General features: G+C 40.5%; 1 protein-coding gene across 1 annotated transcript in view; it reads left to right on the top strand.

Moving 5' to 3' along the window:
* ANO2 (anoctamin 2) overlaps window positions 1-20299 on the top strand; it is a 156969-nt gene extending 136670 nt beyond the window's left edge. The window contains exons 20-25 of the mRNA XM_041426850.1: window positions 1940-2088; window positions 9872-10024; window positions 10132-10184; window positions 12149-12330; window positions 17461-17566; window positions 19010-20299. Of these exons, the coding sequence (XP_041282784.1) occupies window positions 1940-2088; window positions 9872-10024; window positions 10132-10184; window positions 12149-12330; window positions 17461-17566; window positions 19010-19291 (925 nt within the window). The 3' untranslated portion in view covers window positions 19292-20299. The remainder of the gene's footprint in view (window positions 1-1939; window positions 2089-9871; window positions 10025-10131; window positions 10185-12148; window positions 12331-17460; window positions 17567-19009) is intronic.
* Window positions 20300-21954: the final 1655 nt, after the last annotated feature.

The following is a 21954-nucleotide window of genomic DNA, read 5'->3' as shown; positions in this document are numbered from 1 at the left end:
TGAGAGACATTTATAACTTGTATCATTTCATTGGAACAGAAATCAGCATTGTCTTGAACCTGTTGTTCACCATCCTCTGAGAGTGCCTCACATTAGGAAATTAATTGGGATATGTTGGAAGAGCACCTGGGAATTCTTTGATTGTTTTAAATCCTGCCCCAGCCTCCTACCCTCTGAATGCTACATCATCTCTGTCACAGACAAGTTCCCTTGGGTTCCATAAAGACAGAGGGGAGAAGGGGAATCTAGTGTCTTGAAATGGCTGAGTTTGCATGATGTTGGAGGTAAAAGATCTTTTTAAGGATTCATCTAATTCTGTCTCGTGAAGCAGTTTAAATTTACCCCCACCCTTTCATTGAAACTGTGCAATCTGAGTGTCCTGGTTACCAGTAATGCCAAAGCACTGATGGTGTTACCATCAGACTGCGGAGCTACATCTTCCTTCCACCTCATAGAAAAGCAGGAGTTGTCCTGTTGATTTTTGAAACTTTATGATCCAGGATCTGAGAGGGCTTCATGCAATCTAGACCTGTTTAAAGAGTGTCTTCCAATCCCAAATTCCTCCATACCGGTGATGAAATGGAATGGGTCCTGTAGACAATGGTAGGTGCAGAAGTGCCTCAGTCACCGTGGGAACACAGTGATCCCGTGGCTCAGTGTAAATTTGGGAATGAAGCAATAAACCCACACAGCAAAGCCTTTATTGTGTTTGCCAGCTTTTGTTCCTCAGCCTTGCCCTGCTACTGAAGCCAGGGTCCAGGAAAGTGGTTCTGCTTCCTTGGAGGTCTGAAGGAAAACCCCTTCTCCCAAATATTCCTGTATCCAGGCCACACACCTACAGTTCAAAGGGTTTATCACAAGCTGTGGGAGAGCCCTGCTTACACAACTGGCAAAACATCATTGGAATTAGTCTGGATTTCCACTCATGGCACATATGTGAAGAACTGTAAAATAGTGCTGTAGGTTTCTGTGGAAGATAAATATCATCTGCAAAAGAAAGATATGCAATAAGTATGAATCTGGCTATTTTATGCTAATTCGACTATATTTTGCTGTCTTGATTATGAAGAAATACCTCATGCTACTGTGGTTTTCCATGGGAATTTCTCAGTGTGTAAAACAGCATGAAGTTGCTGATGCATGTGTATTTAAAACATCATTGGGGGTGGGGGGACATTGGGAAAACTTTACTCTTAATTTAGAAATCATTAATTTTACTCTAATTTATTTATCATTGTCATTAAATTTGTATCCCCATTTCAGTGGGACAGTGTTTGATATTGCTTTTTCGACTGTCAGTACATTCTTGCACTCTCTTTGGTTGGAAATATCCCATAATCACAGAATGGCCTGGGTTGGAAGGGATCTTGAAGCTCATCCAGTTCCAACTCCCCACCATGGGCAGGGACACCTTCCCCTATCCCAGGTTGCTCCCAGCCCCATCCAACCTGGCACTGAACACTTCCAGGGATGGGGCAGCTGCAGCTTTTCTGGGCAACCCATGAACATCTGGTAATTTTTTACGTTAAAATTCTATTATACTGGAAATTCCCAATTTTTATATTGAGATGAATGTGTGCCTGTAGTGAAAATGTGGAATGAAACCATTACATTTTGTTTTTTGTTAAAAGAGAGGTACTCACTATGTTGTTCTTGAGAGTACTAATTACTAATATTATTTAGGTTCCAGGATCTTTAGGAAGATCCCCTTGGAATACGCATCTAGAGAGAAAAAATATTATAAAGTACTGGATTCAACTCCAGTAGCTTGTACCTGTCAATAAACAACATCTGAACTTTCCCAGGGGTGTAAACTCCCCCTGTGATGCACCAAAGTAAAACAGGATAAATTTTGTTTTGCTGTGCAAAGACTTGGGGCAAATCTTTTAGGGGGAAAAAAAAAAACTGACTTGGTTTGATCTGAACTTTTGGTCCTCAGGAAGCTCAAGAAGCTCTTTAGGAAGCTGAAGGGTGGAAGAACTGAGGTAAAGGAAATGGACACCAACCAATACAAGGACCCTCAGCAATGGGATCTTGACTACATCTTGGAACCTTTCACTGGGCTGACTCCAGAATACATGGAAATGAGTAAGTTTTCAGAATTTCCTTTCCCTTTCTGCAATAACCATGGCTTTACATAGGACTGAATGTCAGAAGTGGTCATGAGAGAGGAGGAAAAATACCCCAGCACTCATAGTTTGCAGAAATTCCATGTGAGCCAGCAGGGCTATGAGACTACCATAGTGCCAACAGAGAAATAACGATGAATTCCAGTATCTGTTAATACTTCTGCTGCCAGATTCCAGTGTTCCCAGCTGAGGAAAGTGCACAGAAACCATTTGGCCACAGAATCAGCAGCTATGGTTAGGACAGATCTCTGGAGATCAGCTGGTCCAATCTCCTGCTCAAAGCAAGGTCAGTTACAGGATGTTGCTCAGAGACTTTCCAGTTAGGTTTTGAATATTTCCAGGGTTGAAGACTCAACAACTTTTCCTGTATTTGATCACCCTCACACCAAGGATTTTTTAAGGTTTAAGTTGCACTCCTTACATTTCCATTGGTGCCCTGCGCCTCTTGTCCTTTCACTGTGTGCCCTTGAGAAGGTTTTAGCTCTGTGTTCTCCAGCCTGCCACATGGGTAATATCCCCTGAACCTTTTTTCCTGTGGTACAGCAATCCCAGTGCTCTCAGCTTCTCCTTGTTCATCAGGTCCTCTCATCCCTTAACCGTCTTAATGGCTCTCCAGTGGATTCACTGCAGTGTGTCCATGTTTTTCTTCTACTGGGGAGCACAGCCCTGTACCTGCCCCATGAGTAGACCCTGCAGAGGCAGGGAAGGAGAAAGCAGGAATGCTGTGGGTAGGGGAGTAGAAAGGAGAGAAATAATCCAGGCAAACCCAAGCTTTAGGTCACACAAGAATTCAGGGAGAAGCACAATGGGCATGGTGTCTAAAACCAGACATCTGTTAAATACTGAATGTGGCAATTCCTGTTTTAACACAAGTCACTATTTTCAAAACATCTAAAGGGGAACATATTTTATGGCAAAAAATTTAAATACCATAGATGGTTTATCTCTCTATACAGAAACAACCTTGGTTTGTAGATGTAATTTATAATTGAATTAACAACTAATACATTAAAATTTATGGAATGGTGGATTTATGTAAATCTGTAAATGTCTAAGTGTATACGAGGTATTTTGCATGATGACAGATTTGGGGATGTCTTACTAATATGTTTAGGATTCCATCCTTGCCTTCTGTAGTGCTATCAAGAATCCCTCACCTCCCATTATCTCCCTCTCAATTGTTCCAACTCAGCTTAGGATCTTGTCTGTGTTGTCACTTCTGTTACCTTATCCCTTTCTGCACTTAATGATACTTTGTTGAAAAATTATCCTTTAGGACAATTTTTTTTTCCATGAGTTATGTCAGCCTGAAATGATTTTTCTTCCTGTGAACTTTAAGCAAGCCTCTTAGCAATTTTTGAAGTTTAACAATGGTGAAAAAAAATAGACATTTTTTCCTGTAAAAATTTTTTTTTGTATTTTTAGGCTCAAGAACAACTCAGAAATATCAGTTTTTAACAACCCAAATTTCTTAGTTAGCTGGGTCTAAGGACTTTAGTTACCAGTAACAAATATAGACTGGTGTGATGTTTGTCAGCATTGCTTGGGGTTTGCTGTCAATGGCCTTGATTCTACTGTGTGAAAAGTGATGCTCCAATGCTAAGAGTTTGAACATAATTTCCAAAATGTCAGATTTGTTTTAAGTGTTCATTTAAGGCCACCTACTCAGAAAGGAAGCAAGTCAGTAGTCTGTCCTTCAGTGAAGAAAGTGGAGTTTTCCTTACCTGTGTTTTGACTTCAGAGTACCTCTTGGAGCTCCCATGTTTAGCCATTTGTTATGCTGTTCCTTAGGGAACGGTTTGGGTTATTTTAATTTTAGGAGAAAGTTCTAGAAATTGCCAAGATGAGACAAATCACGGCCACTGAAATAAGTAGGTTAATGTGTGTGTGGTTTTTTGTTTTGTTTTTTTTTTTTTTTTAAAGAAAGAAATGCAAAAGTACCACCACAGTCTGTTGAGGTTTGGGGGTTCCTGTTCAAGGGAAGTGGTCCCAGCCCCAAGCTTGCCAGAGCCTGGACAATGTTGGCCTGGACAATGTTGTCAGGAATACGGTGAGATTTTTGGGCTGTCCTGTGCAGGGCCAGGAGCTGGACTTTGACGGTTCCCTTCCAACTTGGGATATTTGATGGTTCCTTTCAATGGTTCCCTTCCAACTTAGGATATTCTATGATTCTATTCCATGCCTCTGGTTTGTAGTATCAAGGTTTAAGCTACTGATGTTATAAATCACTGGACACAAAGCCTGTCATTTAGATCAGTCCCTTGTGCCAGGTTCATAAACCGTGGTGAGCTCCTCAGTCTGCAGCCACTCAGGGGTGACTCAGGAAAATGAAGAGGTGAATTATTGATCTAAACATTTGTTTACAACAGGAGGATGAGCTTCCCAAGTGGAGAAGCCTCACAGTCTGCCAAGCTGTGCCCTGCCTGTGGGATTTGCAGACAAATGTGCAGCAGATGAAAGCCAAGCTGCACCTCCTCAGCCCCGGTTGCTGCCCTGGGTCCATGTCCTTTCTCTCAGCTGTCAGATCCACTGCTCAGACCACCCACACTGGCAGGAAGCACTTGGTGCAGCTCAGCACTGAACCTGTCAGCTGGGATTGTTGTCAAGGGCATCACGCTGCAAGAGGCAGCTGAGCAGTTTATTTGTTTCTCTAATTTTGAGCTGGGGACAGTGGGAAGGCAAGCAATGCAGAGGGCCAGAGGAAGACTTGTTTTTCCTCCTGAATTGCTTAAAAAGGCAGGGCTACTGGAATGCAAGAAAAGGTATGATATTAAGGAAAAGAGAGAAATCTGGCTGCTGTTTCACAACTTCTTTCTTAGTTTTCAAACTGATTTACTCAGGCAACCTCCCTCAGGCATCAGTGGCAATCTGGAATGAAGCAGCTAAAGGAGGAATTGCAGATGGGGCTTGTTGCAGCCTTTGGGGTTTCCCCATACAGATGGTGATGGGGTTTCATGCAGAAGCAAGCAGATTATGTATCCAAGTGTGAGTAGTCACTACATTCGGGTTTGTCCTGCTCCCACTTTTAAGGATCCACTTAAGGATCCACTAAGGGTCTTAGCTAGGACTCTTGCCTCCAAGTCTATCATTCATTAGGTTGTACCCTAGTCACAGGCAGTCCTTGCCTTTTTTATCCATATATCCAATCTCTTTTACTGATTTCTGTAAAAACCTGGAGTTTGGCCCACTGCCCACATGGCAAACCACACATTCTCTTTGCACTTTGTTATGAAGCAAATTAATCCCATTAAGGCAGCACTTCTGGGAGGGACAGTGCTTGGAGCAGTCTCAGATTGTGTTTTGTAGCATGATGATCCACAGGTAAAGGATTTTTTGATGATTCCTACCCCACTGAAATTTTGGGATGTCCATTTCCAATTTGCTTTCATTTTTGTTCTTGTTTCTTATTCTAACAATCCCGCAGCCTTAGAGAGACTTCCACCTTCTCACGCTCCTACCCCTGCCCTCATTTAAATCATGAAATGTTCATAGAAATAGCAAGATTTACTAGTTATTTTTTAACCTCCTCTATTTTCCCATTTGGGAAAGGTGACTCTGTCTTTGTTTACTGAAAACAAGTTGGTTTTTTTCAGAAACTTTGTTTCTGCAAAATATTAGTCATTCAAGTCCATGCCAACAAATTAGACTACCTGTAAGAAGAAATTTTTTTACAATGAGGATGGTGAAACACTGGCATAGGTTTCCCAGAGAGGTGGTGCATGCCCCATCCCTGGAAACATTCCAGGTCAAGTTGGATGAAGCTCTGAGCAACAGGATCTAGATGAAAGTCCCTGCTCATTGCATGGGTTTGGGCTAGATGACATTTAAGTGTCCCTTCCAGCCCAAGTGATTCTATGGGTAAAAAGATTAATTTTTTAGGGTGAAAGTCTTTGAATCTGATTTCACCATCAGACTCTGCTGAGCTTTTTTGTTGTGCAGGCTTGGCTGTCAATAGCATATCTGCAAAAATATTGACTTGCACCAGTGACACTTCTGATGACTGTTTGTTTTGATATTATTAACTGACATATTCCTGCATTTCTTAGTGGAGACACTCTTAAAACGCTTGAGTGATCAGAAAAATTTGCTCAAGTAATCCTGCAACATAAATTGTCACTGTCAACATGTGTCAAATTTGTCCTTACCATTTCCTGCTTCCAAAACTGTGCAAAGACTTTTGACCCAGGCCAATATACCATACAGTGTGCATTCCCAAAGTTGGTAGTATGTAAAGCAATTTCCTCTTCCACATGGCAGCAAGTTTGCAACGTGTGCAGTGATAGACGTGCCAAGAAATCAATATTTAAAGTAGCAATAAATATTTCTAATGAAAGAAATTTTATTAAATTGGCTCCAAGAGCAAAATTATGCACATGAATGTCTGAAATTTATACCACTTTGTGTTTCCTTGAGAAGAAACTGAAATCAGCAATGATTTTCAGATTCCTATTTTATTTGGTCTTCCCTTCTCTAGCCTAACCCCTCTAGGAGTCCAAACTTCATGTGGCAATTGATTAAAAACATTTTTCCTCAAGGAAAAGTAATAATAAAAGGTTTCATCATCCATCTTCTGTTTAAAAACAATGGCACAAGGAGAAAAAGATTAGATCCAAAGTCTGCAGCTACTGACTATTATAAGGATTAATCTGAGAGATTTGGAAGGATTTCCCCTAAAGCAGGAAAAGCCATCAAAAAGGCAATGTGTGAGGCAGAAAAATGAAAAAAAATTGCTAAAGAGACACCTGCATTTTTCTATAATCTCTATAATGAGGATGGTTTTGAAAATACCATTGGTGGTTGTGTGTAGGCTTGTTGCATACACTTATTGCAGAAGAGTTATAAACTACACCTTTTCCTCAGTTTTTCAGCCAGGCCTGTCTGTATATTGAAAATTTTCTTCCTGGGATTTGGAAAGCTGCTTAGCACAGAAATAATTTTTCCACTGTTTACTTCCAGTAACATGTGATCCTATGTCAGATATTTTTGATAAAGAAGAGAGAGAAAAAAAAGGCAACATAATTGTAAATAAATACCTTGTTTTAGGTGAGGCTTTGAGGTAAAAGATACTTGGGTTACTCACACTGCTGAGCGTGCAAATCTTGTAGAACAAGTGAACCATGGAAGGTTTTGTGCTGGGGACTGATTCTGTATCCCTTACACAAGAACAGCAGCCACCACCCTTCAGATCCATAATTTAAAAGCTTTGATTTGTGCTCTTAGTCATAACTTAGATGCCAGACTTGGAGGGACAGGGTGTGTTTCAGTTGGGCTGAGGTTCTGCTCAGCCCCTGCACAACTTCTGTGAGGAGTGGACTTCTGAGAAGAGCTGTGACCTGAGACACTTCTTTGGATGCTGTTTGTCCTTCAGAGTTTTTGTCTCGGGCCGGGGGCTGGATGAGGTGCTGCAGATGTGGCATTGTGTATTGTGAAACTCGAGGGCTGGCTATGAGCCCTTGGCCTCTTTCCTGCTCTACTCAGACAGTAAAGGCACCACCAGTATGTGCTTTGCGCTTTTTCCCGATCAGAAGGATGAAGGCCCTGTGTCAGTGACAGCACATCCAGGGTTCTGCTTGGATGCCCCAGGAGATGATGTTTCCCATGTCCCTTACTTTCCACTATACCCAGCCTTCAATTGTTTCATTTCCAAGCTTGTGGCATGAGCCAGTGTTCATCTCTCATGTTTCCAGGCTGGCCTACCAGGGGGTAGGAAAATGATGAAACAGGATGGATGGCCAGAAGTCCAGTTCCTGGCACAGGTCTCTTTAGCCTTTTCCCTGTACATGGACACGTAAAGAGCTTTGTATGGAGACCCTGTGGCATAAATGTGAACATGAAAAGGGTATTTAAGGGTTACTATCAAGTTTTTCAGGAAAAAAAAAAAAAAAAAAAAAAGGATATCTTGGTGTCAACTGTCCCCGATGGAAGAGTGCGTGTCCTAAAAGTATTGTAAGTATTTCCAGTGTGACCAGCCAGACAGGCATCCACAGAACTCCAGGATGCTGAGATGAGATTCCTTCTGAGATCTGGGCAGAGATTCTTCCCTTTGTAATCTATTCAGGTTTGTTTCTAAAAACACTGATCCCACTCAACAAATACCTGTGAATTTCTTAGGCTGTTCAAAGACTCCTCCATTTAATGATTGTTTGCTAGTTTGTTGCACAAGGCCATCTAAATTCTGGGTTTGGCTTTGGAATTGCTTTTCTTGCCTGCTTTTTTCATCATTTACACTTGCATAAGACAGAGTTGAGAAGGTTGAAGGGATTTCAAGATGGCCACACAAACACTTCTGGCTTAGAGTTTTCTATGAAGACATATTTACACAATTATCCAAAAGTCCTTTGCATACCTTGAACATTTTTTCATGAACTTGAAAAAAATTTAAACTGCATTTTCCCAGACAATGAATGAAGGGGCTACAAAAAACATCAAAGCAAATGCATGTGTGGTTTATTCTTAAAGCATTGCAAATACAGGGGTTTTTTTGGTTTTTGTTTTTTGGTTTTGTTTTTTTTTTTTTTTATTACTGCTAAATTCACTTAGAACCAAATAAGGTATATTTTGGGGCTATGTATTTTTCTAAGCATTTCACAGTTTTTGGGGACATTACTTTAACATCTGGTTTTATTTCCTTGTTAATTTCTTTTCCTGACTCTGAACATAAAATAGTCAGGAAGGTATGATTTCAAGGGTAGGATGTTTGTATGCTTTGAAAAAGCTCCATCTTAGTGGAGATCTCAGAACAAAACAATAAGAATGAAACTCTAAAAGCCATATAATTGATATACTGATATTTTAATTTTGTGTGCAAATATATTGTTCCTGAGATTAGAAAGGAGAAATATCTGTAGACTTGTACACCAAAAAAAAAAAAAAAAAGGTGTATGCAAGAGAAGGTCCTGGGAGAAACTGTTTCAAGAGTTAGTTGTAGGTTGTGACAACAATGCTGAAGGAAAATATTTTAACGTATAATACTGTGATTTGTGCACAGAATATTGTGCTATTTTCTCAGAAAAGTGCAATTCTTCCCTCAGTGGAGAGAGAACTTATACAGGGATTTGCCAAAAAAGAAGCCACAGTAAATAGGGTATTGAAACATATGAATACTTTTTCTATGCTAATATTTTTTAAACTCTGAGATGTAGATCACAGTCAGATTTATTAGTTTAATATATATTTATATAAAAATGTATATATATGTAAATTTCCCCTTTGTTTCCATTTAAAGAGAGTATTTCTGAACTTGGAGGACATCAGTTGCAAAAGGAGGGATGAAAGTGCTGCACAACACCACTGGCTCCTGCTTCCACAGAGACACTTCTGTTCTTGCTTTTCACAGGCTGCACCAAGTTTTTCAAAGGAAGCTGGGAAGCTGGCACCTTGTAGATTTTCTCCTTTTGCTTGATTTTGTGTCATTTTCCTTACAGGGAAAAGGACAGGAAAGAAATAGCATGGACTAATCCGTTAATTATGTATAAATGCAGAAAAATATACTCGGAACCCTTTGTCCTTTATTAAATTTATTGTTTCCTTTGGTTTGTGCTTGTGCTAGCATCTTTATTGGAAACATTCATAAACCATAGTGACAAAATTTTGTCTCTTCATAGCCCTACTCTGGGATATTTATTCCTGGGACCAAACAGGGAAGTGGAATTTTTTGGGGTTGGCAATGCATAAAGCTCATCAACAATTTGCTGCTCCCTTCAGAAGCTATCAAAAAACATTGTTTTTTTTTCCCCCCTCAGTTATCCAGTTTGGCTTTGTCACACTCTTTGTTGCCTCCTTCCCTCTGGCCCCTGTCTTTGCTCTTCTGAACAACATCATCGAAGTTCGTCTTGATGCAAAAAAATTTGTTACTGAGCTGAGGAGGCCAGACACAGTGAGAGAAAAGGATATAGGTGAGTAATGAAAGAGCATTGCAGTGAAGATAAGACCAAAAATACAATTAAACAAAGAGGAAAATTTATAATGACCCTATTAATAAGTTTTTTTCTTTCACTTACAGGTATTTGGTATAACATCTTGAGTGGTATTGGAAAACTTTCAGTGATTATTAATGTAAGTGTTTGGTTACACCAGTTTCTAACCTTGATCTTGGGAGCTTCTACTGTTCCTTCAATGTAATTTAAAACTCTTTATAATTTATTGTTTATAATTGTTCATATTTTATTGTCCCTTCAACATAATTTAAAAGTAGCATCTAATTTTCTCAATTGCTCCAATACAACGGAACACAGATATATTATGTTTATTGTGCTATATGTATTCCCTAAGTAGATTTTTCCTCTGTATGCTTTAAGATTAAAAAAATCTCATGCCTTAGGACTTTAATCCCAATAGTTTCTAGTGGGTTTTTAGCCTACAGATAATAATCTCATAGAATCATTTACGTTGGAAAATACCTTTAAGGTCATGGAATAATGTCAGAGATATTAAAGATATCAAACCCCTTTAGAAAGGGAGGTGATTTTCACTACTGAAGGGAGAACTTGTGGAGAGGTGTTATGTAATTTCTTTAATAAAATAGCTCCCGGCACATCACAGCACCCTAAGGCCTCCAGAGGGGTAGTGTTGTTTCATTTGGGTGGAGATCACATTGTTTACTCATGGCTCTCCAGTTTCCAGGAATTAAGGTAGGAAATCTGTGGAACCCTGCACATCCCCATAATCTCATTGTCAGGCACAGACTTCTGTTGTCCAGCACTGAGCTGCGCTGGAGGAGAAAAACTCTACAGCCTCTTGTTTTTCTCTGAATACACTTTGCAGATTTATGATTCTTGATAATTTCCTGTGTTGATCAAACTCTGGAAAAGTTTATTTTCTGAGGATTCCAGTAAAGTATGATTAGGTACATTTTCTTGAAGGAAATGTAAATATGTGCATACCCATTTGAAAAAAAAAATACTGAATGCCCAATTCTGCTTCTCCATCTGGATATTATTGACACGGGAAATTATTATGTAGCAAAATATAGTTTTAAATCATCATAGGATTGTATAATGGTTGGGGTTGGATGGGACATTAAAGATCAACTCGTTCCAAGGTCCCTGCCAAGGACAGGGACACCTTCCACTAGCCCAGATTGCTCACAGCCCCATCCAGCATGGCCTTGGACACTTCCAGGACAGGGCAGCCACAGCTTCTCTGGGAAATCTTTGCCAGGGCCTCAGCACCCTCACAGGGAACAATTTCTTCCCTATATCTCATCTAAACCTCCTCTCTGTCAGTGTGAAGCCATTACCCCTTGTCCTGTCATTCCAGACCCCTGTCAAAAGTCCCTCTCCAGGTTTCTTGGAGTTTCTTCAGGCATTGGAAGGGGCACTTAAGTCTACTCCCAAATCCTATTATTTTCCAGGTTGAACAATCCAAATTCTCTTGGCCTGTCTCCATAGCACAGGGGCTTCAGTCCTCTGACTGAAGTCTTCAGTCTTCATGGCCTCCTCTGGACCTGCTCCAACAGGAGAGAGTCCAGAGCAGAAATCAGAGGGATTCTTATTGATATGATGTAGAGATTTCTGTGGCTGATTGTCCCCACAATTACACCAGTTTTAGGGGATACCAGTCTCACGAGGTTTAATACCAGCATGAGATCCCCCGTGTGTGATGTGTAAATCCTCATGCTGAAAGAAAAATGGATGTTTACACTAAACAGGTTTGGTGTAACTACACCAAAATATAGCCCAAATTATACCAACTGGCTATTAGGTCTTGTTGTAAGGTTTTTTTTTTAAACCAGTGATAAACCTCCTGATGGCTCCAAAGATGGAAAGAATTGGAGCAACGTGCAGTCCATTAATTGCTTTTGCTATTTCCCTAGCTGAGCCTTCCCTTGGAGAGACAGAGCAGGTTATTGTGCAAATATTCTGTACCAATTCTGGCCATATAACTCTCCCTTCACCACCACTCTAAATTTACCTGGACATGAACATTTTCCCCTGAATTACTTAACCTGGAGACACAGATTCATGATGCTGTTGTTTGTTTGGTTGTTGTTTTTTTTTGTTTGTTTTTGCATCTCTCAGGCTTTTGTCATTGCTGTTACCTCCGATTTCATCCCACGCCTTATGTATCAATATGCATACAGTCAGAATGGAACCATGCATGGCTTCATCAATCACACCCTCTCATACTTCAATGTCAGCCAGCTCAAGGCTGGGACACAGCCAGAAAACTCCCTGTTTGCACAGGAAGTTTCATTCTGCAGGTAAAGTACTTGTAAAGGCAGTTTGCACAGTTGAGGGAATTTCCTTGGCTCTTATGTCATTTTTCCAAGTGGGAATTGATAAAATTCACTTATATGTCCACATAGTCAGCAATATTCATGTGCCTTTGAAAATGTGGAAGTGCTTCCTTTAGAGAATTCTCGCTGTGTTGCAAGGTCTTTAAAAGGGGTTTTTTTTCAGGTCATTGAAAGGCAAAATAAACAATTTAGACAGACTTGATCCACAGGAAAAAAAAAAAAGCCAACTAACACTTTCTTTACTGAAAGATACAGCTTTATTTAAAATTAATTATTTTTTTTAAATGGTCACCCAGTAATTAGAACCAGGCTTTCTCTGTCTTTATTAAATTCAGTCCTTACTTGCTGAGATATGAGTTTTCAGTATATTATGTCTATCTCTAGAACCTGCACCAGTCACCATGTACCTGTCTACTATTTCAGATACATCTTTTCTGACTGGGAAAACAAGGTTCAACTTCATTTAAAATATGTCCCAAATACAAGATACCTATAGAGTAGTTCCAGTTTGTATGAGAAATCACTAATGTGGTCCAGCTTTCAAAGTAACTTGGTATTTTTATAATAATACACAGAAATTGAAAGAGCTGGTTTAAGGCATTATAACCCCCAGCTGTTCAAAACTGATCTGCTTGGGGTCAGTGTTATACTCAACAGCCTGTTCTCCCCTTCCTTCTTGACTCCCTTGAAATCACCCTGTGCTTGGTCTCTGCAATGGCACAAAATAATTATAAAAGTTCCTCTTCCATTTATTTAAGGATAGTCTTAATGTAGAGTGGTTTTCCATTCTTTCTTTGATATGCAATATATTTCACACTGATTTTAAGTGGGGTATATAGCTTGCTCAACTATAACCCGCAAAATGACACATCCCAGTTTCTTCACTGGAAGCAAGGTAAACAGGGAGAGAAATATGTCCCTGTTACTCAGGCAGTGCTGTTGGGATTGCCTTTGGGAGGAACCTACCTTCTCACCTCGACTACAGCAGAGGATAGATGAATGCACTCCTAACTTTTAAGTAACTTATAAGCTAGTGAGCTCTGCAATTCCTCATTTCTGCTGCTGGGATTTGTTTGTTAGCAAAGTATTCCTTGTTAAAGTATGCAGCATCTCCGGACTTTCAGATTTGTAAGTCTGTGAAATGCTTTTCCACTCTAGCACTTTTTAATTTTTCATCCCTAAATTTGAATGTATTTTTCTTCAACAAGCATCTTGATCCACTTCACTGTGATTTTGCTATTTTCACTATGCTGCTTTTTACCTTGTTCCAGCCACTGGCCCTGTTTATATATGTTGAAGTGCTGGTGTGTTTGGAAATATGTGCATTAACAACAGGGTGAAAGGCACTCCTCACATTAGTATGGTCACACGCAGCCAAATACCCAACAGACCCCAAATAGAGGGAGAGGGGAATCATCTACACTGTGTTCAAAAGTGCTCCCTGCCTGATGACACCATCTAAGAAACTGAGAAGAGGAAAAAAATTAATGTGTTAGTCTGAGTGAGACAAAACTATGGGAACATTTCTCTTATCAGGAGACAATTGGGAAAATATGTCAGCATCCACAAACACTGTTTCTCATTATCATCTGCCTCATTTGAATCTTATCAAAATCTCAGCTTTGGACAGAACTATCACTGTGATAAAGTATGGGGTCTCTAACTTGCGTCCCAAGAGACAGGCAACCAAACACTGCCCCTCAAGCTGGAAATAAAATCTGTATTTCTGTTTCTGGCAAATGCATTGGGAACAAGCTGACCTCTCTTATTCTTAGATTTCTGTGACCTCTGGAGATAAATGTGGTTGTAATGAGGTTGCATTTTTCTCCTTATGGGCATTGCCAGAGATTAAGGTATCTTAAAAATAACTGTAACAAGCCAGAAACAACTCTGCCACTGAACATAGAGAATACATTCTCCAAATATTTAGAGCAGCATTTTCTGCAGTGCTGTGAACTCTTTGGCACTGCTTCCAAATAAAGGTTGCTGTAAAGCTGTCCTGATGCACAGTATTAGTTGTAATTTTACTTTTTTTCTTTCAGGGAAAAATGGCATTTGTATAGCTGAAGGCAAATTAGAAGCAAATCTTGCTAAGATATGGGATATTTTAATCCTTGTAGACTTGTATGATGATGGAGTACATACAAACCTACTGGTCACATTGAAAAAAGGAAGCAGCAGATATGGAGTCATTCAAGGGACTTTTGCTTTAACATGGGTCTGCTCCAACATTCAGCAACTGTATAAAGTGTCTTTGAATTTATTTTCTTAATATCATGGGATTCATCTCATCTATTCTTAATGATCAGTGGTGGATGCTAACATTTTTCCCTGACTAATTTTTTTATACTCCTGCTCTGCTGATTCTGTGATTGTGGATGTTTTGTCCAATTTCTTCTCAAGGCCAGCTGAAGAAGGAAATTAAACAGATTAGCTTATTTGGACTGATTTGAAATTCCACCTATATAGAGTTAGATTTTTTTTTTACCAGTCTTTTTTTCCCCCATACACAATAAACTTCTGAAATATATTAACATCTTTGTCTTAGCCCTGGCTTCAATTCTCTCCACCCTGCTTCCCCTGTCCTACAATTCTCTACTTTCAGTGCACATTTTTCTATTCTTCCTTATAACTTTTCTGTGCTCTATTCTTCAACCACGTTGACTACTTCATATTCTTGTCCTTTTGCAGCACTAGTTGGTTGCTCTTCCTACCATGCCTGCTGAATCAAATATTTTAAGAGTGAAGCATTGAAGAGGTGAGGGAATCAGAGAATCATAGAATATCCTGAGTTGGAAGGGACCCACAAGGATTATCAAATCCTGACCCTGTGCAGAAGACCCCAAAAATCACACCTGAGGATATTGTCCAAATGCTTCTTGAGCTGAAAAGATGGTCTTTGAAAAAAGGAGCTACCTGTAGAATCTAGGGGTTAGAAAAGGCCCTTTGGAGTCCCATGGGGCAGAGAATAATTTTAAAAAGGAGATGGGGAGGAGGCCCAGCTGCCTCATCTGTAGCTCTGGCAACATTTTCCTTCACCATAAATCATTTGCTAGTGCAGGTTCAGGCATCACTAACAGTGTGATTCCCAGCTGAGCCAGGTGAAATTTCCAAGGGGTCTGATATCCTGCAACACTTACATAGTTTGTGAAGCTCAAAATGCATTAAATGGAAAACCCACCACAGTTGGTGACCCTTCCAGGTGAACCTGGGCTCCATTTCAAGACTGGGATTGATTTATAATGGTCGGCAAAGTCCACAAGAAACTCAGTGGCTTTCTTTGGCTTTGATGTTCAAGCAGATTAAGTTCAAGGGAACTGACTTTGGCCCTTGGTGCAGCACTCGTACAGGTTTGAGCAACATGTGGGAGTCCACAATGTCTAGAAAAGTACCAGTGGGGGGATCTGGCAGTGCAGGAACAGCACAGGAATCCTAAGACAGAACCTGTGCTTGCACTGCTGAGAAAAACCATCCAGGGGCTCACACAGCCCAGGGAGTTCTTCCCTAAATTAACACAGCCCCCAATTGAAAGTGGTATTCTCTTCCCTGTGGGCTGTACCTCGTGCCCTTTGTCTCCAGAAGCTGCAGCACAGAATGACATCCAGCATTCAGTCTCAGTTTCTTGGGGGTGGGGAGCAGCAGGATGTAGGGGATGCGTGGACTGCAAATGTGTAATTTAACATGCAAAACCATGTGGGTAGAACCTGAAGGTAATTTTGGCACCTGCAAACTGAAGCTGACAGATTTTATATATGAACCTTCTCCATTATCCCCCAATGGAGGCTTTTGCACAGTCTAATGAATCTTACTGTCAGGATGGGTTTTGTGGTACTCAAAACAGATTTTCCCTTTCTTAATTTCATCCCATTACTCCTAGTCAAACACTGGGAACAGCACTAAATTATCCCTTTCCATCCTAAGGGCACAATTTGCGCATGGTTATCATGTCCAACTGTGGCTGTTACTTACCAAAGTGGAGCAATACATGTGCTGCTCTTTAATCTTCCCAATGAGTCAATCTCCTCAGCCCTTGTACTGTTCTCCTGAACTACCTTCAATTTGTTGCTGTCTTTTTCTTTGGTTTCCCTTTTTTTTTTCTTTTTGTTTTCCCTTCCACCCCTCTGGAATGTGCACAGCTGAATGGCTGAATGCAGAAATCCAGGTGTGGATTTACCTGGGCTGTTCAGAGGAAGGCTAATTCCCTGCCCCAGCACAATTGTGACTTTTGTTGATATATCCACAAGTCATACATTGTCCTGCTGCCATATTTCAAACTTGTGCTAACTTGCTAGCCTCTGCAAGCTCCAGGCTATTTCCACTTTCAAACACTATCCCTTCAAAGATCCTTCAAGTGTTTTATTTTTAATTATTTTCCATTTCCCCATATTATTCTCATTGTGTTTCCTGTCTCCAATTCTTATTGCTTTCTGTGTTTCCTGCTATTTGCAAGACTTTCCAATTTAGGAGCATCTGTGATTTTTATTAGCCTATTGTTTACTTCCAAATGATTGATTATAATACTAAAAGCAACAGTCTTTACACCAAACAACTAAGGCTCTGTTTTATCCTGTCCAAGGCTAGTTAACTTAGGAAGTGCCTTCCACATGGCTCCCCCTTCTGTTAATGCAGAGACGGGAATCACCAAAGCATGAGTCACATTTTATGTGGGCTGAGTTATTCCCTAAATTAATCAAGTTTTGGGTGAAATGAATGCAGGTTTATCTCCTTCAGCCTGAAAATGCCTTGGACTATCTCTCTGCTTTCATTTCAGCATTTTATTCCATGTACATTGATGTCAATTTACATTATAAAATAAAGGGGATTCCTGTCAATCCTCTAAAATCTGGACATTTCAAACATTAAAAGAATGTTCTGATTTTGGTTACAACTGTGAAAACCACACTGAGTGTGTTAAATTCAGTGGAGGTAGTCCAGCTCTTATTCTGAAGTTGTATTTCATAGTAAGGGTTGAAGTAAGAACATCTGGAGGATTTGATTCTTTGGGTTTTGTGATTGGAAAATCACATTAATCACAGCAATTGGTGCTGGAGGAAATTGCTGGAACTGTGATAACTGAGCTGTTTTCATCTCCAGATTCAAAGACTACAGAGAACCACCTTGGTCCCCACACCAGTACGAGTTTTCTAAGCAGTACTGGGCGGTCTTGTCTGCTCGCTTGGCTTTTGTGATTCTATTTCAGGTAAGTCTGATGAGTTACTTCACTTTCAGACACAGAAATATCATCATAGATGGATCAAAATGTGTGTTTCAAAGAAGCCCATGTCCAATAGACGTGGAAAGCAAGACCCACATCTTCCTTTAGCCCTTGGTGTTAGCAGTGGTCCCCAAAACACCCCAGGCTTTGTCAACTTTTATAGTCTCAGAGGTACCACTTGTAGAAAGTACATAAGTGCTGTGTAAGCTTGTTAACTGCTGTTCTTTGCCCAAAGCAATAAATAAATAAAAGTAATAAATTGTCCAAGGTTTTTTGCTACTTTCTTGAATGGAGAAAAGTAAATTGTCCCCAGTGTGAGGATTTCATTAGCAAGGGATTTGCTATCATGGCTTGTCTTTCCAATGGCTTCCTTCTGCCCTCCTCCGTGATCTGGGATCCTTCCACAACCAAATTGGGCCCATCCCTCTTTTACAAATCTGCCTTTCTTTTGTCCCTACCTGCCGAGTGTTCCCAAGTGTTTCTGTGAATCTTGCCTGGTTTGTATTGCCCTCTTCTGCTTCTTTGCTGTGCCTTCAGTAATTTTCCACTGGCTGCAAAGCACTTGAAAGCAATTGGTTCTGCTGGGCTTCAAACCCTCTGCCTGCTCTGCCAGAGAACATTCCCTGGTTAATTAGCTCCATTGTCTCATATGGGGACAGAGAGCTCATGCTAGCAACCCTGTCAGCCAACTGCTCTCACATATTAGGGCATTACACAACACACACTTCTCAAAGCATTATCATGACAATACAAACCCCCAAAGCATTGCTTATCTATAGATTTCACAAGCAAGCAAAACTTTTTGCCCAGTCTGCTTCCTGCTTGATGTTATGAGCAGCACCTGTATTCACCTTGAGATTTGGGATTTTGGCTTGCACAGTGTGGTAGTGTAAAAAACAATCCTGCTTGTCAGCAGACAGAAGGATTTGAGGACAAATGGCCATGAAAGTTTTCCTCTGTGTGCTCAGGCCACACTGGAAACACATGGGTATCTTTGCCTTGTGTTACAGGATTTGGGATGGTATTGGAGATGTTCTTATAGTAATGGATTCTGAACTCAGTATCAAGGAATTGGATGTTGAGAACTGGGCACCTTTGCATGCTTGTAAAGAATAATGCTGGTTTAGCTACTAAGGCCGTGGATTATTTGATGATTCCATGTCCTTTCCTATTTCAAACCTAACTGAAGCACATGCTTAATTCAGCCTCTTTGAGTGCTCTACATTGAGTCCTCTACATTGAGGAGTAGCTGTGCACAAACCTGAGCTGTTTCTTGAAATAAAGCCTTAATCAACTGCTTACTACTACACACCACCAGCAAAATGTGTTTGACATCTGTCTCATAGCTATAACAAAGGTTTGGTTTTGCTCCAGTGCAAGTATTTTGGATTTTTCATGCTTACTTCATGTCTGCTGCTGTGCTTGCAGAACCTGGTGATGTTCCTCAGTGTTCTGGTTGATTGGATGATCCCTGATATCCCCAAGGACATCAGTGAACAGATCAAAAAGGAGAAGACCATGCTTGTTGACTTCTTCCTGAAGGAAGAGCACGAGAAGCTGAAGCTGATCGAAAGCTTTATTGTATGTGACAAGCGGAAACACAGGAGCGGGACCAAAAGCAGAAGGACCAGGGCTGCCAGCTTCTCCCAGTGTCACCGCAGCCCCAAGGGCAGCTTCACCTCCTTCAGCTCACAGCACACGGTGGTGTGATTCCTGAGGGAAGCGAACAGCCTGTGCTTGCCTCTGCTTACTGCATGATGTGATTCTGAGCCTAAAACAAGAGATGGAGAGAAGGAAAGGGAGCAAAGGGAGGCTCTTTTGTTTCCTTAGAATCTTAAGATGTGAGTGGCTCTGTTACAATTTAAATGCCCTCTGGGCTGCAGCATTTCCAGATTTCATCGGTGTGAGATAAGGGCTGTATTGGGGCTGTAGCTGGTTCCTGTGGTGACAATGCATTCGAGCTGGGGAGGCATGCAGGAAATTCTCCTGGCAGGAATTCTCCTGGCAACCATCCCTCCTCCTCCAGATGCTCATGGGGCATGGGGCACTCCTGCTTTAGTCTCTGTCCTTGGTCAGGTTGGACTGACTGTGGAGAAGGACTGACCATGGAGAAGTGCACACACCTCATGTCTCATTGGCTGTAGCTGCCAGAAGGGGATTTGCAAACATGTTGGGTCTGAAGGAGTCTTTGTGCCTTCCTAACCTACGCTGCCAGAGGGTGCCACCTCTGGAGGGCACGCAGGGCTCTGGGAGATGTGGCAAGAGAAGGAATTTAAATCACTGGACAGTAGCATCTATGGCTATATTGTGCTTTGCTTAGCAGGAGCTGGAATGGATGTGCTGGTGAGCAGGGAGGCCGTCAGAATGGCTGAAGGTGCCAGAACCAGGGAACCTCCTTAGCACCCATTGTCCTGAACAAAAAGCTAAAAACCAAACCTTGCATGTTTGATTCTCCTCTCACTTAGACTTGGAATTCAGCCAGTGTCAAGAAGAATCATGCCACTGAACCATCAGTGCAAAGCTCAGAAGTGAGAATGGAATCAAGTAAATCATGTAAATCATGTGGCATCTCCATGTACACTGAATGTAAAGTTACAAAAATTGCTGCTGTTGTGATTTACTGTAAAGTAAAATATTTTGCAGAACTGCATTTCCCTGGAAGATAAATATATTCACTAATCAAGCTTTCACCTACAAGCATTTAAGGAATAACATTACTCTGCCATGAATGAAAATTAAACTTTCTTTAAAAATCTGTTTCTTTTCCTGTTGATTTTGTCTCTAACCCAGCTTGAAATTCAGAGTCTGGACAAAAGGTTTTCTTCTCATTGTGTCTTCTCAACAATACTTCCAAAACCAGAAAAAATACAAACCAAAATAAATACTTCAGCTTCAGCCATTTTATTCAGAATGCTCTTTAACATAATAATCTTATTTTATATATTTCTGAAGCCTAAGATTTTACTAATGTCTTAGATGAAAAGAATATTCTCTGTGACAGCTTTTGGTACATAATGGGAGCTGCGAAAATAATTTCTTTTTTCATTCAGTGCCCAAATTAAGGCACATCAAAATGGGAAAACTGTTTTGGGGTGAGCTGAAATGAAAAAAAAAATTCATGGAGTTTCATTTTTAAAATTTACTTTTGGGTTTTTTATTCCTTCAACATAGAAATGGAGTTTAAAAAGATAATGTCTGGAATAAAATTACAAATATTTTACTTTGTTCAAAAAGAGTTGGTCCTCTCCAAATGCTTTCCTCTTTTTCCCTGTCAAAAGTCCTTGTTTTGTTTTGTTTTAATTTTGTAAGGTGATTGAATGATTTTTTGTTTGTTTGTTTGCTTTTTAAATCTTTGGCTCCCTCATGATAACCTTTTATTTCCTCCCTGTAAGATCAACATTTAAATGAGGGAACAGTATCTCCTCGAAAACAAATTGTCTCATTTTGCTTTCAAAAGGCCAACAAAGCCCTGTTGGGGATTCCATGATCTAATGTATTAAGATAGTCAATATTAATAGCATCTATTCCCCTTTTACACCAAGAGGATGCTCTGCTGGTGGACCTGGGGTTTTGAAACTGTTGGGGGTTTAGAAGTATTTGCTTGTTTTTTGCAACCGTAATTTTTTGAAATTCAATCAATTCTCTTCACTCCATAAAAGCCTCTGATGGGGAGAAAATATGTTTCTAAATAGTAGAAATATCAATCTTTTTTGTCATAATTCTTCCTCTCCTTTTTCCAGGAATGTGGGAGGGTGTGCAGAAATGGGTTTAGAAAGGGATTGCATGCAGGTTGCACGGTGATGAAGGATATTCAGAATTACGGGTTTCCTTAAAATAGCACCATTTTGTACACCCTCCCTCCACCCAGGAAATACCTTTTTAAAAACTGTGAGTCACTCCAATGCAGTCAGAAAAATGTTATCCCAAAGTCGAGTTCATTAGGTTGTTGTTACACAGGATTTCCATAACAAGCAATTGAAATGTTTGCTGTGGTCCAAAAATGATAAAGTTTTTCTAGATTTCCTGCTACAAGGAACTAGAGAAGCCAGCAGATGCACACTGATGCTCTGCAAGTTCTCCTGAGGTTTATATATTTCACCCAAACAAGGCTGGGAAAGAGGCACGGCAGCAATCCCAGCTGATGTCCAGATGGGATCTCCCCTGATATCGCAAACACGACAGGCAGCTCAATTATCTTTATCTCTGATACACTCGCTGTTTCCCCCTTAAACTTGAGAGTTTCATTCACTGAGAATTCCTACATGTGTGATACCTGACTCAGGTGCACTCCCTGAGGATTGCACCCTTTGTTGCATTTCTATGGCAACCTCTGGATTCTCCCAACACTGCTTCCCATCAGCTGCTGTAATTGT

The sequence above is a fragment of the Onychostruthus taczanowskii genome, unplaced genomic scaffold (genome assembly GCF_017590055.1).
Source record: "Onychostruthus taczanowskii isolate IOZ18803 unplaced genomic scaffold, ASM1759005v1 scaffold95, whole genome shotgun sequence".
Lineage (NCBI taxonomy): Eukaryota > Metazoa > Chordata > Aves > Passeriformes > Passeridae > Onychostruthus > Onychostruthus taczanowskii.
Note: the sequence above shows the minus strand (reverse complement) of the source record. Positions and strands in the feature narration are given on the sequence as shown.